The 16,323-nt window shown below is 45.9% G+C and overlaps 7 protein-coding genes and 1 long non-coding RNA gene across 12 annotated transcripts; 5 read left to right on the plus strand and 3 right to left on the minus strand.

The window, feature by feature from the left end:
• Positions 1-283: 283 nt before the first annotated feature.
• Positions 284-3,075, plus strand: LOC6607085 (importin subunit alpha-4). Of its 3 annotated transcripts, none has more exons than XM_032723592.1 (6): positions 284-416; positions 658-816; positions 876-1,256; positions 1,317-2,147; positions 2,213-2,389; positions 2,451-3,075. In XM_032723592.1, the coding sequence occupies exons 2-6, from the start codon at positions 757-759 to the stop codon at positions 2,544-2,546; spliced, it is 1,545 nt and encodes a 514-aa protein (XP_032579483.1). In that variant the 5' UTR covers positions 284-416; positions 658-756; the 3' UTR covers positions 2,547-3,075. The 3 variants fall into 3 exon arrangements, with proteins under 3 accessions (XP_032579483.1, XP_032579484.1, XP_002031873.1); XM_032723593.1 differs by having other exon boundaries at positions 712-816; XM_002031837.2 differs by having other exon boundaries at positions 715-816.
• Positions 3,076-3,505: 430 nt separating this feature from the next.
• LOC116801813 lies at positions 3,506-4,131 on the minus strand. The gene is made up of 2 exons (XR_004362246.1): positions 3,961-4,131; positions 3,506-3,900 (listed from the first exon to the last, which is right to left on the minus strand). It is a non-coding gene; the product is annotated as an uncharacterized LOC116801813 (long non-coding RNA).
• A 274-nt stretch (positions 4,132-4,405) lies between these two features.
• LOC6607086 (mitochondrial pyruvate carrier 2) lies at positions 4,406-5,830 on the plus strand. The gene is made up of 3 exons (XM_002031838.2): positions 4,406-4,674; positions 4,732-4,772; positions 5,277-5,830. Exons 1-3 carry the CDS (start codon positions 4,509-4,511, stop codon positions 5,532-5,534), a joined length of 465 nt encoding a protein of 154 aa, XP_002031874.1. The 5' UTR covers positions 4,406-4,508; the 3' UTR covers positions 5,535-5,830.
• A 433-nt stretch (positions 5,831-6,263) lies between these two features.
• Positions 6,264-7,485, plus strand: LOC6607087 (mitochondrial pyruvate carrier 2). The gene is made up of 4 exons (XM_002031839.2): positions 6,264-6,422; positions 6,511-6,679; positions 6,739-6,779; positions 7,157-7,485. Exons 2-4 carry the CDS (start codon positions 6,532-6,534, stop codon positions 7,421-7,423), a joined length of 456 nt encoding a protein of 151 aa, XP_002031875.1. The 5' UTR covers positions 6,264-6,422; positions 6,511-6,531; the 3' UTR covers positions 7,424-7,485.
• Positions 7,486-7,594: 109 nt separating this feature from the next.
• Positions 7,595-8,828, plus strand: LOC6607088 (U6 snRNA phosphodiesterase). 2 transcript variants are annotated; one of them, XM_002031840.2, is made up of 3 exons: positions 7,595-7,875; positions 7,928-8,269; positions 8,331-8,828. In XM_002031840.2, exons 1-3 carry the CDS (start codon positions 7,778-7,780, stop codon positions 8,665-8,667), a joined length of 777 nt encoding a protein of 258 aa, XP_002031876.1. In that variant the 5' UTR covers positions 7,595-7,777; the 3' UTR covers positions 8,668-8,828. The 2 variants fall into 2 exon arrangements, with proteins under 2 accessions (XP_002031876.1, XP_032579485.1); XM_032723594.1 differs by lacking the exon at positions 8,331-8,828 and having other exon boundaries at positions 7,948-8,072.
• On the minus strand, positions 8,805-11,762 carry LOC6607089 (dynein regulatory complex protein 11). 2 transcript variants are annotated; one of them, XM_032723590.1, is made up of 6 exons: positions 11,410-11,762; positions 10,345-11,345; positions 9,382-10,290; positions 9,148-9,318; positions 8,946-9,094; positions 8,805-8,889 (listed from the first exon to the last, which is right to left on the minus strand). In XM_032723590.1, the coding sequence occupies exons 1-6, from the start codon at positions 11,647-11,649 to the stop codon at positions 8,885-8,887; spliced, it is 2,475 nt and encodes an 824-aa protein (XP_032579481.1). In that variant the 5' UTR covers positions 11,650-11,762; the 3' UTR covers positions 8,805-8,884. The 2 variants fall into 2 exon arrangements, with proteins under 2 accessions (XP_032579481.1, XP_002031877.1); XM_002031841.2 differs by having other exon boundaries at positions 8,824-9,094.
• Positions 11,763-11,846: 84 nt separating this feature from the next.
• On the minus strand, positions 11,847-13,920 carry LOC6607090 (vacuolar protein sorting-associated protein 45). The gene is made up of 3 exons (XM_032723591.1): positions 13,755-13,920; positions 13,492-13,690; positions 11,847-13,440 (listed from the first exon to the last, which is right to left on the minus strand). The coding sequence occupies exons 1-3, from the start codon at positions 13,845-13,847 to the stop codon at positions 12,008-12,010; spliced, it is 1,725 nt and encodes a 574-aa protein (XP_032579482.1). The 5' UTR covers positions 13,848-13,920; the 3' UTR covers positions 11,847-12,007.
• A 296-nt stretch (positions 13,921-14,216) lies between these two features.
• Positions 14,217-16,320, plus strand: LOC6607091 (metaxin-1 homolog). Its single transcript, XM_002031843.2, has 5 exons — positions 14,217-14,449; positions 14,546-14,692; positions 14,788-15,066; positions 15,337-15,732; positions 15,906-16,320. The coding sequence occupies exons 1-5, from the start codon at positions 14,363-14,365 to the stop codon at positions 15,978-15,980; spliced, it is 984 nt and encodes a 327-aa protein (XP_002031879.1). The 5' UTR covers positions 14,217-14,362; the 3' UTR covers positions 15,981-16,320.
• Positions 16,321-16,323: the final 3 nt, after the last annotated feature.

The following is a 16,323-nucleotide window of genomic DNA, read 5'->3' on the forward strand; positions in this document are numbered from 1 at the left end:
GATATCGATACTTTGCTAGGGATGTGTAATAGTACCGCCATGACGAGCGCCAGCTTGAAAAACCTAAATAATATGAATTTCTATAACTCAAATTAAAGAAACAATGTTCAACTAGATCATAGCTTAAAACTTCAACGGAGCAAACTAGTAAAATTTCACACCACGAGCTTATGTCTAAAATTCAGCGACAAACAATAAGCGACAAACAATAAGTCGACATAAGTTCAGATCTGACGATTGGCGCTTCAATCGACTCTGTCTATAAGTTGGCAGTCCCGAATTGCCAACCGCAGCCAACTTCACTCACGTCGTTGTCACTGATTGCAATTTTAATAAAAAGGAAAGAATTTGATCGCTTTTAAAAGACGTAGAAAGTGTGTGTGTCGTGGGAGAAACCCAATTTACGAGCTAAAAACGTAAGTATCCGCTACCGAGGACCAAGAGAAACACTTTTTTCGCACGTTGCATTGCTAATTTTATTGTATTTTTTCGCCATTTCTTTTTTTCAATGCCTGCGCCATCGTGTTGTGCTGCAACTGTGTTGGTCGATTCTACGTTATTTTTTCTTGGATGTGCGCTGGTGTGGGTGCGAATAAATTTTCCCATTGGCTGGTGTGCAATTGGAACAAATTATTAATTGTTCATCGAATACGCCAGGAGGCGTACGTCGCCATCATCGCATTCAATTGTTTTTAAAAACTCACTTTTTAGCAGTCAATCGAGAAAGCGACACCTTATACGGAAAAATCGGACAAAATGACGTCGATGGAGCAAAATCGTTTACAAAACTTCAAAAACAAAGGGAAAGACCAGGATGTGAGTAATTGCAAGTTACCGCTAAAATGGGAAACATTATAAAGGTTATTAATTTGCAGGAAATGCGACGTCGCAGAAACGAAGTTACCGTTGAGCTGAGGAAGAACAAGCGCGATGAGACCATTCTCAAGCGCCGCAATGTGCCCAATCTGGACTCGAACACAGATGAGGAGGAGCAGTTGTCCTCGTCCATTGACCTGAAGAAGCTGGCAAAGGCAGCCGCAGACGCCACCAAGCCGGAGCAGCAACTTGCCGCCGTTCAGGCTGCACGCAAGCTGCTATCGTCGGACAAGAATCCACCCATCAACGATCTGATCCAAAGCGACATTTTGCCCATCTTGGTGGAGTGCCTCAAACAACACAATCACACAATGCTCCAATTCGAGGCCGCCTGGGCCCTGACCAACATTGCCTCTGGCACATCGGCCCAGACCAATGAGGTAAGTTCAGCTCTCCCACTCAGCACTTTCTTTGTTTTAATGCAATATAATCCTGTATAGGTTGTTGCCGCCGGTGCCGTGCCGCTCTTCCTTCAACTTCTCAACTCGCCCGCTCCCAATGTTTGCGAACAAGCCGTGTGGGCCCTGGGCAACATCATAGGCGATGGTCCTTTGCTCCGCGATTTTGTCATTAAGCACGGAGTCGTGCAGCCACTTTTGTCGTTCATCAAGCCAGACATCCCCATCACATTCTTGCGCAATGTAACATGGGTGATTGTGAATTTGTGCCGCAACAAGGAACCGGCTCCCCCGGCAGCCACCATTCATGAGATCCTGCCCGCACTCAATGTGCTAATCCATCACACCGACACGAACATCCTGGTGGACACGGTCTGGGCCATCAGCTATTTGACTGACGGCGGCAACGAGCAGATCCAGATGGTCATTGAAAGTGGAGTTGTACCCAAGCTGATACCACTGCTGGGCAACAGCGATGTCAAGGTTCAGACAGCGGCACTGCGGGCTGTTGGCAATATTGTGACTGGATCGGATGAGCAGACACAGGTTGTGCTCAACTACGACGCGCTCTCCTACTTTCCGGGCCTGCTCTCGCATCCCAAGGAGAAGATCCGAAAGGAGGCGGTTTGGTTCCTTTCGAATATAACCGCTGGAAATCAGTCGCAAGTGCAGGCTGTTATTAACGTGGGTCTCCTACCCAAAATTATCGAGAACCTAAGCAAGGGCGAGTTCCAGACACAGAAGGAGGCTGCCTGGGCCATCAGCAATCTGACCATAAGCGGCAACCGCGAACAGGTTTTCACCTTAATCAAGGAGGGCGTTATCCCGCCATTCTGTGACCTCCTTTCGTGCCAGGATACGCAAGTTATAAATGTAAGTTTAATTGCGTCTCTTCACATATTCGTTTGGAGTAACACATTTCACCCTTTTTTTTACAGGTGGTTTTGGATGGTCTGAACAATATGTTAAAAGTGGCAGATTCTCATGTTGAGGCGGTGGCCAACTGCATTGAGGAATGCGAGGGCCTGGCCAAGATCGAGCGGCTGCAGAGCCACGAAAACGTTGAAATCTACAAACTAGCTTATGAGATCATCGATCAATACTTCACTGATGAGGTGAGCTAACAGCTCAGCCCTTTGTTATCATTCTAAAACGTTTTTGATTAATCCTTTACAGGGCGAACAGACTAACATGGCACCGAGCTCCGACGGCGCACAATACAATTTCGATCCGCACGCCGATAGGCTAACGATGAACTCATTCAACTTTTAACGATTTAATCAGAAAGCAGCCGCGCAGGAGCAGTAAAGTGAAAACCAAACACGTGCAACACACATAATTTGGCGTTTATCCGTACACAATTCCTTGTGTATGAACAAGCCCGACGAGCCGTCAACCAATTCACATAATAATAGCATTATACTTTGTCCACCACACAGCAGCAATTAGACAGCCGGGTTCGTTTTAGGGACGAGAATAGGAACTCTGGAGGATACACAACGGATAATCCGCTGCAGCCGTTTTAGCTTCTCTCAATTCTGTGTTATCAAAATTACAAAATTCAGACATACACACACTCCTGGATGTGTGAATGCGCAATGCAAGGACTTCTCCGATTGGAGCGACTCTGCTATAGATCATCAAAATATAAACACACAGGAATGAGAAACAGATTTCAAAAAGAATGTAGACCTATTTGATTTATATGAAATTATTTAAATATTTACGCTTCTGATTTGTAATTGAAATTACATATGTATACATTTCTAACATGAAAACGATAAAAGCAACAGGCCACTCATCATTTTGTTTCCAGGCAGATAAGTTAAGCGGAATTTTATAAGCACAAGTGTGTCGCGTTTCAAGACCAGGCATTCGAGTTGTCCGTCGGCCGAGCTGCTAATAATTAGCGTTTATTTAAGCTAGTGCGTCACTTGAGCACGTTTCCCATTAATGCGCAATTGCCCGTCTACCTGGCAGGGCAGCTGAAAAATCGGCTTTCACATGGCAACAGATCGAGTAAATATTTGTAAACAATCAGACCGAACATCCAATTCGGATTGCAACAGAAGGGACTGGGCGTTTCCCTCAATTGAGGGATCAAATTATGTTAATTACTCATCTGCAAGGCATCAGTTTCGCTAGTGTTCTGTATACAGTATAGGATACTTTAAATCATTAGGATTTAGTTGGGTAATATGGTGTATGTTTTACTTGATAACCTTGAGGAGTGTGGGAATAAATAGCTCTTCATTTTATTTTTACATATTTGTACTATCATTTAAAGAGAGGTTCGCCTGTCGGTTGTTTTTGGAACTACTCAAAATATTTACGTGTAACTTACCCATCATCTACATGGGCTTCTATAATTATTTATAAGACATTTAGAATTCAGTCTTGAAAGTTGACCTTATGAAAGTGGTTCTAGCTCGTACAGCACAAATCTTTAGTCAAATTTATCTAATTTATGTTAACATAAACTTTTTTAAACTATATGTAGGCGGGACAACGTTTACCAACACTAGAATTGGAGATGGCAGATTGTCTAGCTGTAGTACGCCAGCTGTTGGGGAGCTAAAATTATTTGTATAATTGTGTTATTGTATGTGTTTTAATAAGACATTTCCTGTGAAATTTAATAAATATAAGATTTTGAAATTCATTATTTGTATTAGTGAAAAATTACTCATCACTATTGTCGCGTGACTCCTAAAAAACTTGCATTGGCGTGCTATTTATAGAGATGCTGCTCTGGTATTGGTAGCGCTGCATTCAATTGAGACACTTTTGCTTCCGTCAACATTTAGCTGCGGAAATTGCGGAAATTGGCACACTCTCCTCAAGGTCAAGGATGTTTTGCGGCAGCTAATGAACCTGTGATCGGGCAAAAACCTGTTCCTAAAGAGATTAAATAAATGAATTCATGATTTTTGCAGTTTTTAGAAAGTCAAGTACGGGTTGTAGGTACAATTGTATAGGTATTTCCTTAACGTGTCAAATTAAACACGTTAGTAAATAGCGCGCTCAGCTGTTCGAGCATGCGGTTGTGTGGGTGCTAGCTCTCTCGTTTGCTCTCTTTGCCTTTTTCGCTCTCTGACGAAGCTTTTTGGCTTTTGTTGTTTAGCGTTTCATAGTAGATTTTATTTTGTGATTGCCAGCCAACGAGTTTGGACGCATAAATTATCATCACTGCGCCCCGTGGAATTTTTTCGCACAAATAGCAACAACAACAAAATGTCGTCCACAGCCGTTCAGCCACCCCCGCCCGTTCCCCCGCCGCCACCATCGGCCGCCCCTTCCGCCGGAAAGGGCATCCACTCCAAGCTGTACAACGGGATGATTGGCGCCGCCGACAAATTTGTGCCCGCCAAGCTGCGGCCACTGTGGATGCATCCAGCTGGTAAGTCCCACACTATGGTACATATAGAGCACATCATAAGGTTTGATTTGATTCCAGGTCCCAAGACGATATTCTTCTGGGCACCCGTCTTCAAATGGGTAAGTAGACAGAAACCTAGACGGATGGGATTACATAACTCGGACGACGCACGACCTTCGCTGATTTTCATTATCGCACACATACTATAGTTCACCATAAATCGGAAACGACGGTAGACAAATCTGAGCGCAGGTGCCATTAAATGAAATTATTTGATTATTTCGAGCAACCTGCGCTTGATAACCGCATGCGGTTGTGTTCGTGAGCGGATTGCCTTCTGTTCTGGAACCCTATAAAAAAGGTTCCCCAAAACCGCGATAATTATCAAAAACTTTTCATATATATGCCAAGATTTATGCATTTGATTATGTTTTTTTCAAATGTGGCTATACATATCTTAGAAGCCTCATACATATATCAAACAACAAATGAATTGTTTTAAAAACAAAGAACAGCCAGTTGGGATCTCCCAAAGCGACACTAACACATATTATAATGAAGCACATGGCATCTAGTCATAAGAAAATGAAATAAGCAATCTAATCCTATATCTTCTTTGCCAGGGTCTCGTTGCCGCCGGCCTGAGTGACTTGGCCCGACCGGCCGACACCATCTCCGTGTCTGGATGCGCCGCCCTGGCCGCTACCGGCATCATCTGGTCGCGTTACTCGCTGGTAATCATACCCAAGAACTACAGCCTGTTCGCCGTGAATCTCTTCGTGGGCATCACGCAGGTAGTGCAGCTGGCACGGGCCTACCACTACCACCAGAGTCAGGAGAAGCTGAAGCAGGAGCAGCAGCAGCCGGCGGTGCAAAATTAGATACATATCGAATCGAATACCGGTGCTGTACCCTTTATATAGACTTTAATCGAACTGTTATGTACATACAAATTCCACAACGCACAACGTAAACGAAAGGATTAAGAGAAAGCTGTGCTCGCAGATCGCGCCAACCTGGTTTTACAACCTGTTAACCATTATTATTTATGGTACACCGCCTTATCGACGTGATTCGTATTACTTAAGTTGTAACTGTGGAGGCTTTGCGTATAGTTAAATCGAAACGAGAATGATAAATCAATACATTTTAAGACTTTAGTCACTAGATAAACGTAGTTGTTCGTTTTATTGGGTTATAGTCAGTAACATAATGAACCAAGTTGGCTAAAAGTCTTTCCTTAACGGTATTATTATAAGTACGCCAAATCATATAGAAAAAACTTAACATATTACCCAAAATGCAAAAGTAATCAATATTTTATTCTTTGATTTAATACAATTATGTTAGACTGAATTAAATGAAATGAGCTGTTATGACTTGCAAAAGACATTGCATTAAAACATGTGTGATGAATCTATTTGCACATTCACTGCACGATAACAGTGTTGAGTTTTACACAATTAGTCAACACAAATTAATGAAAACCCAATAAAAGGAGAATATAACTAACAGCTTTTATTAGCATTGCGGCAAAAGCAAAGTGCGAAAAGAGGTGCTGGCGTCGTCGTATTCTAGTGGCTGATAGTGCTGGTGATAACAGGAGCGTTAAGCTAATGCGCATGGACCGCGGACTTTTCGGAAAGCTCAGTTGTAGATGGACGCCTGGTTGGAGCTGTTGTGCCTCAGATCAGCCTCAGAATCCCAGCCGATTGTTATTCCAGCGCTTCCAATCAATCAGCCCATACTCAACAAATACTTGATTACAGGTAGACCATATAGAATTCCTCTCGATTCGCAAACCTGACCAGCAGTTACTCTGTGCAACTGGTATTGTTTGGACGCTGGAAAATATAGGAAAAACAGCTGCGGTCCGGAATGCCTGCCACTCCTCCAACTCCACCTGCACCCACGGTTGCAGCTTCCGCCGGAAAGGTTCTTCACTCCAGGGCGTATAATGGACTTATCCAGGCCTGCGACAAGTATGTGCCCCCCAAGATGCGACCCTTGTGGATGCACCCAGCAGGTGATCATAAATAGAGGTATTTCAAAGACAGAGAGGATACTAACATATCTTTCCTTCAGGCCCTAAGACGATATTCTTCTGGGCTCCAATCGTTAAGTGGGTAAGTTTTGGAACCACTTGCATAACCATGAACCCTGCGTCCTTAGCCAATTCCCATTATCATCGAGCTGATAAACAAATCTGTGGGCGAATGTTGTGTTTTATTATTATTTGTTTAGTTCTCGGTAAACCTGTTCAAGCCCGCTATAAATTAGTACGTATATATATAACATTTTCCTCTCCACCCGCGAGATTCTGATAACTGAATGATTGTGCGGTTTGTGGGCTAGTGGAATATTTCATAATACTTTTTCTGTTTTGACTGGGGGAGCTTTGCCAACATGCCATTCGGATTTGCAGTCAATGAGGGGACTTACCCTGCACTATCGGCCAGATCTCCCTAATCTCCGCAACCATTCCATGTATATTCCACCACAGAGCCTCGTTATCGCGGGTCTCAGTGACTTGACGCGTCCTGCGGACAAGATTTCGCCCAACGGATGTCTGGCTCTTGGGGCAACGAACCTCATCTGGACGCGCTACTCCCTGGTGATCATTCCCAAGAACTACAGCTTGTTCGCAGTTAATCTCTTCGTGAGTCTGACGCAGCTCTTCCAACTGGGCAGGTACTACAACTACCAGTGGGAGCAGTCGAAGCTGGAGAAGAATGGCGAGCAATGCCCGGCTATTGAAGCTAGTTTGTAGTAGACCAATTTGTGCATTTCCATCGACTTAGTCCAAATAAAAACAATTTTTTTAAATTTTAAGGCATTTAACGGTCAATACATTTAACGGGAGATTTCCCAGTAAAAAAAAAGCTAAAAAATAAGCACTAAATAAATGATAAAAAGTTAAATTCAAAACTTTGTCTTACTTTTTTTTGAGAGACCATTTAGTTGCTTAAAATAAATTTGTTTATCAAAATAAATTTAAAAAAAAAGCTAAACACCCATCACTTTGAATTTAATCGATAAATGTAAATAAAGACCGCCGAATACTGGGCTGTTGGTCATTTCTTGTTGACTAAAATCAAAGAAAAATACATAAATAAATAATAATATGGCCCTGGTGGACTATGGTGGCAGCAGCTCCTCCTCCTCCGAGGATGAGGACTGCACCGAAAACATCCAAACTCCCGCGTTGATCAGCTTGAAAAGGTAACGTGCTTTACTGGAATTCCCGTAGATTTCTACATTTTAACCGCCGAAGACCTGCCCTGCCCACAGCAGCCGCCCTGCTGGGCCCCAAGAAGCCCAAGCCTGAGGAGTTCGTCGACGATTTGTTGGATGATCCCGCGGAACATGGCGGTCGCATCCGCAGTTTCAAGCACGAGCGGGGAAACTGGGCCACTTACGTCTATGTGCCGGCAACTGCATGTGTTGACCAGCTGGAGGAGTTCCAATCGGAGGCCATTGCCCGTCTGGAAACACACATGGAACTGCAGCCGAACGAGTCGCTCCATCTGAGCCTGAGTCGAACAGTGGTGCTGCAGTACCATCAGATCGATGAATTCTCCCGATCCTTGCAAAGCGCTCTCAACATCTCTGCGGGGTGAGATGTTTAACCCATTAACATCTAGTATTCCCCATGCTGATGACCTATCCTCTTTTAGATTCGCCGCCACTTTGCAGGGACTGCGAATCTACACGAATGAGGAGCGAACCAGGACCTTCATTGCAGCACCCCTGGATGCTGCATTTGTGGAGAAGATGACTGCCATTCTGCAGCCCATCGACAAGGTGATGCTCGACTACCGACTGCAGCAGTTCTATGATCCGGCCTCGTTCCATGTCAGCCTTCTTTGGTGCGTTGGCGACCAGGAGACACTGCTCAAAGATAAGCTAACGGAGCTACAAGAGCTCCTTGAGGATCAGGACACACTCTGCCTGGCGGTCAACGAGGTGCACCTAAAGTGCGGCAACAAGGACTTCACCTACACGTTAAAATAGGATACTGCCAGTCTTTAATTGAATCATAAATATGTATGCATGCTGCTCTTTTAATTGATATGTAGTGAAAAAGATATATTGACTTTATTAAGTATCAAATGTAATGCCATATTAGATCATTTAAATTGTAGTTTGCTAATAAAAGCAAGATTTTAAAGCAAGCCATAGCGTTGAATGAATGGTTACCATTAGCAATCCAATGATGTTTCCTTACAAATTAGGCTTAAATATAAGAAGTGCAGTGATTACCTTTTAATTAAGACCCTTTTTCTTGTTACCATTTCCCTGCTTGGCCGCCTGTGCCTGCTCCTCCAGCAATCGCTCCTCCTCCAGCTCCAAAAACCGCTGTCGTCGGCGGCCGAGGGGGGTCTTCGACCACCAGGACTCGAAAGCTTCCTCCTCCTCGCGATAGACAGGATCTTGTGAGCTGAAAGGAATGGAATATATCTGACTCCTGAATTCATAGCCAAATCTAGTTACCACAGAACATTGATCAGTTCGGCATTGGTCAACGGTTGGGTGCGCAGCTGGAGTTTCCGCTTGCAGGTCATCACCTCCTTGAGGCATGCATCTATGGATCCAATGGTATAGCCATCTGATATCTTGGCCATGGCGCTGGTGTCCAGGTTGGAAATGCCACCAGAGTAATCGCTGTCGGGGTATAAACCAAATCAATAGATTATTTTGCAAATGAATCCCCCCACATTTACGCACTGCAACAGTGTTTTCCAGGCATGCGACATGGCGCCGTAATCCGGTCGAGGAATATATATGAATCGATTATAAACGGATTGCAATAGCTTTTGATCCGCCTCCCAGGGCAGATTGGAGGTGCCAATAAAAACGACGCGATCCTCGGGAGCAATGTTCTTTATTAACTTGGGCAGATCCTTCTTCAGCCGCTTGGGATCTGTGCGATCCGTTTTCGGAATTTTCTTCATGAAAGGCCGCTCCGCATCGCCCATGAATATCACCGCAGGCTGGAGCAGTCGCGACACCTTCAGTACCAGATGGATCAGCATTATCAGTCCCGATTTGCCAGGATACTTGCCCACAATATTGGCAGGAGTCAGATCGAAAAGCACGGCACCCACCTCCGTGCAAATGGCGTGGAGCAGTGCCTTCTTCCCGGATCCTTTGGGTCCAGCCAACAGGATGGAACGTATCAGTGGAGTGCAGTTGTGAATGGCATCAGATCCCAGTGGAAGGATGCAGTACTCCGTGAGAATCTGACGAATGTCGCCCGGAGAGGGATTCGTGCCATTCCTGGCAGTCAACGCCTTGTCGCCCAGGAATTGCTTAAGCCTTAGCTCCGGGTATTTCCGGATTATGCCATTCGTGACCAGCTCCTCGTACAGCGACTCCGTAGTGCGATCCGGCGTTAGATCCTTCTCCTTCTTCTTTTTGCTCTTCTTGCCGGATCGCCGAGTCTTTTTGCTGCTCTTCTTCACCTTCTTACCGACCGCCGTTTGGAGCAGCTCGATCTCCTGGCGCATCACATCGTCGACGGCGCGCCGAAACTCTAGCTCCACCTCCTGGTACTTGTCGCTGTAGATCATGTCCTCGTAGGCCGCTTGGCTCAGCACACCGGTTTCATCCTTATCACGCCAGGTATCGTTATACCTGAAGTTGTAAAAAGATTAAATTTAGATTAATTTATTACAAATCTTTACCCACAGATCGATCTCCGCACGGATGTCTGGTAGGCAGACGGACGGTGCCGGCTGGAAGCTAACTTCCTCGTCTTGGTTTTCGTTGACGTTGAGGTCACCACTGCGAGCGGGTGACTTGGACTTATCCTTGGTCTTTCGCGACTCCTTGGAGGAGCGGGCCGACGAACGGCTGTGCTCGCTCTCAGTTCCAGGTCTGCTGAAAATATGCAATGAGCCGCCCTGATCCTCGGAGGGAAAGTCCGGCAGCTTGCCAGTCTTGTCGTAGCAGTCCTTTACCCAAGCCCGAATCTCATCGGCGATGTCCTCCTTCATGCTGGCTCCGTGCTTGGCCCGAATCTCCTCCTTCAGTGCGCTCTGTCGCTCCTCAAACTCTTTGCCGTATAACGCCTGCGCCTGGTAGCGCTTCTCGTTGTGCTGCAACTTCTCCAGTTTCTCGGCTCGCTCCTTGACCACAGCCGGCGGTGGTGGCAGCATTCCAATCAGGATCATCTCCTCCATCTTGCGGCGCCGCGTTATCCGGCGGGCTGTGTGGCCACGCCACATCTTCTGAATCTTCATGGCAGCCAACAGACCGGAGTCACTGCGCTCCTTTTCGGTGCGCTCCTCCGACTTGCCCTTCTCCTTAAGGATACGAATCTCCTTCATGAAGTGGGCACGCAAGCGCCCTTGTCGCGCTCGCTCATGCATTTGAAGCATCCTAATAGCTTCGATTTCGGTGGTAACCGTCTCCTCCAGCTCGTGCTCCTCAAGCCAACCCAGCTTCGTTAGGATCTCATGCATGGTCTTCTTTCGAAACTCTAGCTCCTGCTGACGCTCACGCAGAAAGTAGCGTGGTATCCTCAGCTCCGTTTCCATGGGCGTCAGGCGCAGGCGTTCCACCACCTCGTCGTTGTAGCTGAACTCCATAAGGTCGATATTCACGAGATCGTGCTTCAGCTCCACCACTCGACCCAGACAGGCGTCCAGTAACTTACGCACCAACTGGCGCTTCTGAGGCTGAATCATCTACGAAAAGTTGAGGATATAAGAATCTCCTCATATATACCACTTTTATTTATCATTCACCCACATTATCGTAGACATCCTCCAGCCGATTGCTCAGACATATGTAGCGCAGATAGAACTCGTACAGACTGGACTGCAGCAAGGCCTTGGCATCCGCATCGGCTGCGACGGATCCGACCGCTGCATTCATGGTGGCCACCGTCGTCTCCACATCCTGGTGCTGCCTCTCATAGTCAATCGTGGAGAGCAGCTCGCATTCATGCTGGGATTGGTGCCAGATATCGTTGAAATATGTGCTGGACATGATGGTCAATTGTACTCCGATGAAAAACTCAGGTTCTTGTTTGAGTCAAAGGAACCGTTGCCAAGGAACTTTTCGCCGAAACGGGGTGCAATTATTGCAAGGACAACGAGCGTATAGTATTTTTGTACACACATAGCTGAATATAATACATTTTGTCCAAGGCGTTGCCTGGTGTTACCCACGAGAATAAAAATAAATGTGTTTACAGGTATATTACATGTTTACGCTTAAAAGGTTAAATAGACCAATGGATTTGAATTGGTACAATGCATGGAATAGACTTAATACATAATGCACATTCATATGTAGTTAATAAATAGTTAACAATGTAATTGGGGCTATCTAGTCAAAATAGGCTTTAAATGTTATCCGTGGAACAGTACTTGATCATGGATTTGGTGTGCTTAAACTGAATGCCACTGGTGGCGGCCATGACCTCTTGGATAAAACTCTGCGAGTTATGGATGGTTGTGCCGCCAAGGATGACTTTATAGCCGGCGTTGTTTAGCTGGTGCACGGCTAAGGCTTCCTCGTACGTGGCGCCGCCAATAATGAACACAACAACCTCCTGCGGTGGTCGTCGGAATGGCACAAGCTCTGAATTTATGGCCGGGAAGAGGGGATCCAGCTCGCGGCCCTTAAACACGTCCTCCAAAGTTTCCTTCAGGAGAGGAGTGTGCTGCGTGAATACGTTTTCCACACCCTTAAGGCCCTTAATCAAATTCCGTGTCAGCTTTACGGCGTCCGTTATGCGCACCATATTGAAGAGATCTCCTTGCCGTACGTGGGTTCCAGCATACTCGATCAGCGAGGGCACTATAGCCGCTCGTCCACCGCGCGTTTTGATGATCTGCAGCAGTCCAGATGTATCGCAGTTCGCGTGCCGCTCGTATCGCAAAGCATAAAGTGCTACCAACTTTAGAGCGTCATCGATGGAAACCCGTTCGTCGGCAATCAGTTTCTTGATTCTCTGCAGCTGGGCCGAGTGCTCCGCCTTGCAAGCGATCTCCTGTTCAAGTTCGGAAACCTCGAAAAGATTTCTCTTGTTGCTCAGCGCCGACAGTTCGCCAATCACACACAAATGCTTCTGCACGGTGCCGGACATTTTCTTAAACTGCGGATATGACTCAATAAAGTTCTTCATGTCTGCTATGCTCTCCACCTTCTTGTGGTCGTTTGCCTTGCGCTGGAACTCCTCCATCAGTTGCTTGATGGTAGACCCGATTTCGCCGTAGTTGGCGTACATGTTGTTGCCATAGAAGTCATCCTGATCACCGGATAAGACCAGCTCCTTGAAGTCCTTCGGCACATTGGGGCAATTGGACAAGTCCAATCGATTGTTTTTTATGTGCAGCAACTCATGCACCATGGCCTGGTATGTCCACTGATGCAAAAGCGGCGTCACAGGATCATCCCTGCGGTCCAGCACGAGCAGCAGCGGTGGCGCAGCGCCATCCATGTTGGAGCGAAAGTCGAATAGCGAGGAGTCTTTTGTGATCTGCTCGTAGATAAGCTTGGCCAGAAGCTGCGCTGCCTGAGAGCCGGCTCGGTAACGGATCACTGGGTTCAGCTTAAGAGACACGAGCACTGCTGTGATGCCCTGCATGCTGCGATTGAGGGCGTCCGGCAGCCAATTAAGATTCGCCATGCAATTGGGAATGCCTAATGAGAACAGATTGGGGTTGACGCACAGGTAGTCCGCATACAGCTCCTTCACCTCTCGCACCGATTCGGATTCGTCGCACTCTGCCAAGTACTTTATGTCCGTCCGGGGAATGATGTTGCTGAAATCTATTTATGAGTTTAGTACTATTCTAAGGGCGCTTCTTCTGACCCACTTACAAATGTAGTAGGCGCTGTATTTGGGGTTCCGCAACTCGTTGGCCAGTAGCTGGATGTTCTGCTTGGTGGGGCGTATGAAGACGATGCATTTAAGATACTTTAACCGCTCGTTGGATCTTCCCGAGTCCAGGCGCTCGAACAGGTACACCTCCCGCTGTAGCATGTCCGATTGGCTAAAGGCCATGGAAATGATACTAGTCTGGGGAATGATGTGGATTTTCAGTCATATGGCAGGGGATTTTATTGCCAGTCCTTCCACTTACCGTCTCCTTGTCCAGAAGGATGATTTTCATGCCCGGTCCCGACTCGGAGCACATTTTCTCGATGTACAACTTGATGCCGCTTATCAGATTCATGACTGCTAACTAATTTACTGCGAAAATCCGAAATTAATGTTTTTTTTTTCGCAAACAGATGGATTGGAGACGAGCCAATTGCGATATCTCCGTGATAACAGCGGTGACCAAACATTTGGGTTATATTCGCTAGATCTAGCTACTTTAAAATTATGTAAATATGTAAAAAATCATATAGATAAAAGCATACATTTGTTTGGTAGTATAACAAATATAGCAATAAAGATAAACATAAATAGCAATTAAGGTCAAACAGATTTTCGTAAAGAATATAGCTATTTTGTAGCCAAAATGAGCTTAGAGTAGCAGCATCCCTGGCCGGCAATCGATAAGGCGCCGTTACGCTCGAGCGATATATCGAGTGCCCAGCAGTTATCAGTCTGAAAGCACTCGCAGCAGTCGGCCAGAAATTCTGGCATATATTTTTGGATTCAAATTCGGATGGCTGACATGCTGTTGGACTGTTGAAAAGCGGCTTAAATACAAGAGTACGAGCGAGCAAAGACTAGGACACAATGGAGATGCAACTGGGAGCCATGCTGTATGTGTACAAGGGGGAGTACGGACTGCCGTCCATAGATTTTGAATGTTTACGTGCTCTGGTAAGTTCCGTTGCATCACACGGCGGCCAGCACGCCTGTTTTGCTTATTATCGCTGATGAAAGAAACTGATGAAAGCGCCTCTTTGTCGGAAAAAGTGCCTCCTGCGATTCACCCGCTGCCCCATGGACGTGCAGACCAGCTCCAATCCGCTGCGTTCGGGAGCCGGAAAGCTGCCGTATCTGCAGATCGGCAACCAGAAGTTCGCGGGCTATAGGCAAATTAAGCGCGTGCTGGATCTCGAGGTGAGTGAGCGAAACAATGCCGGGTTGAACAAACTGCAGGCTCTATTTATAGATATGTTTTTTTATGTGCTTAACTTGACGTATCATTCTTCCAGGGTTACCCGATAGATGCGCATTTAAGCACTAAACAAAAGCATTTGTCCACCGCCTACGCCAACTGGGTGTTCAACAATCTGCATGCCTACTACCACTACTTCCTGTTCGGAGAGCCCAACAATTTTGACACAACCACGCGGGGCCTCTACGCCAAGCGCACGCCATTCCCCTTCAACTTCTACTACCCGTCGTCCTACCAAAGGGAAGCCTGCGACGTGGTCCAGGTGATGGCCGGTTTCGATGTGAACGACAAGTTGGACAAGCACGAAGGCGACTACGTGAGTGTTTTCGATTGCATAGTATCTCAAACTACATTATTGAATCTTTAAATCTGAGGATTGCTTAATTTGTATATCTTAACTATGTTTCACAACCAAGTTACATTTTGATTGGAACCGTTTCATCAGTTTATATTAATACGAACCAGTTTCCCAGAAGTATTTGTTATTTCATCATGTATTGATCTGTTGTTATTAATGTATCTCATCAATGTTGGGAAATGCGAGACATCTCTTTAACTAACAATTTTATCACCCTTTACCTTCCAGCTCGTTGTCAATGCCAAAAAGGTAGTGAATCTACTGTCCCGGAAATTGGGTCGCAAGGTGTGGTTCTTTGGCGACACCTACAGCGAGTTTGATGCCATTGTCTACAGCTATCTTGCCATCATCTTTAAGATCACACTGCCCAACAATCCACTGCAGAATCACATTAAGGGCTGCCAGAACCTAGTGAACTTTATCAACCGCATCACGAAGGACATATTCCGCAACGAGGGATACAGTTCCGTCAAGCTCACAAAGACACCCAGTGGCACGGAGGCCAGTCTGACGGCCTCGGAGCGCAACTTCCTGGACTCCGACCTGAACACCAAAATAGTGGCCGGCGTTGGAGCCGTCTTAGCAATGGGAGCGTTTGCGGCATGGCGTGGGATTTACAACCAGGTGGGTATCTTTGGCTGAAATTTGTAGTTCTTAACCCTTAACTGGCTGGAGCTTATTCGATAGTTCTGGTTCAATGTCTTCGTTTGGCTCCAGACACTCTTGTAGACAGCCTCAGCCTGAGCACGTGCAAAATTCTCAGTTAATTGCAAATTCCGATTGCTTCATCCTTGCAGCTAACGACACGCTCTTCGACGGACTACGATGGCATAGATTACGAGGATGACGAGATGGAGGAGGGCCTAGACTAATCGCATCTCTGCAACGATATCTATGTGTATAGTATAATATTTTAAAATACAATGTGTGGGGATGAAGCACAAAAACTGTCCAGCTTTAAAGGTTTGCCTAAACACTGAAGGAGATCGATTTACTTGGCATAAATCTTTGGAATTTCGCCAGGTAATGATACTCTCGTCGTAAATAGCGTTTCGTTCCAAAGATTTGCCAAACAAATCGACCTAGTATGAATATTCGATTTATGTATTATAGTTCGAATTCGTTTTTAAACCGTCTTGTATAAAATAGGATTTTAAAGTCATCTGAGCGTAATAAAATTGGATAACAGAGCCCTGTTGTCATGGAAAAGCACGC

This window comes from Drosophila sechellia, chromosome 3R, assembly GCF_004382195.2.
Source record: "Drosophila sechellia strain sech25 chromosome 3R, ASM438219v1, whole genome shotgun sequence".
Lineage (NCBI taxonomy): Eukaryota > Metazoa > Arthropoda > Insecta > Diptera > Drosophilidae > Drosophila > Drosophila sechellia.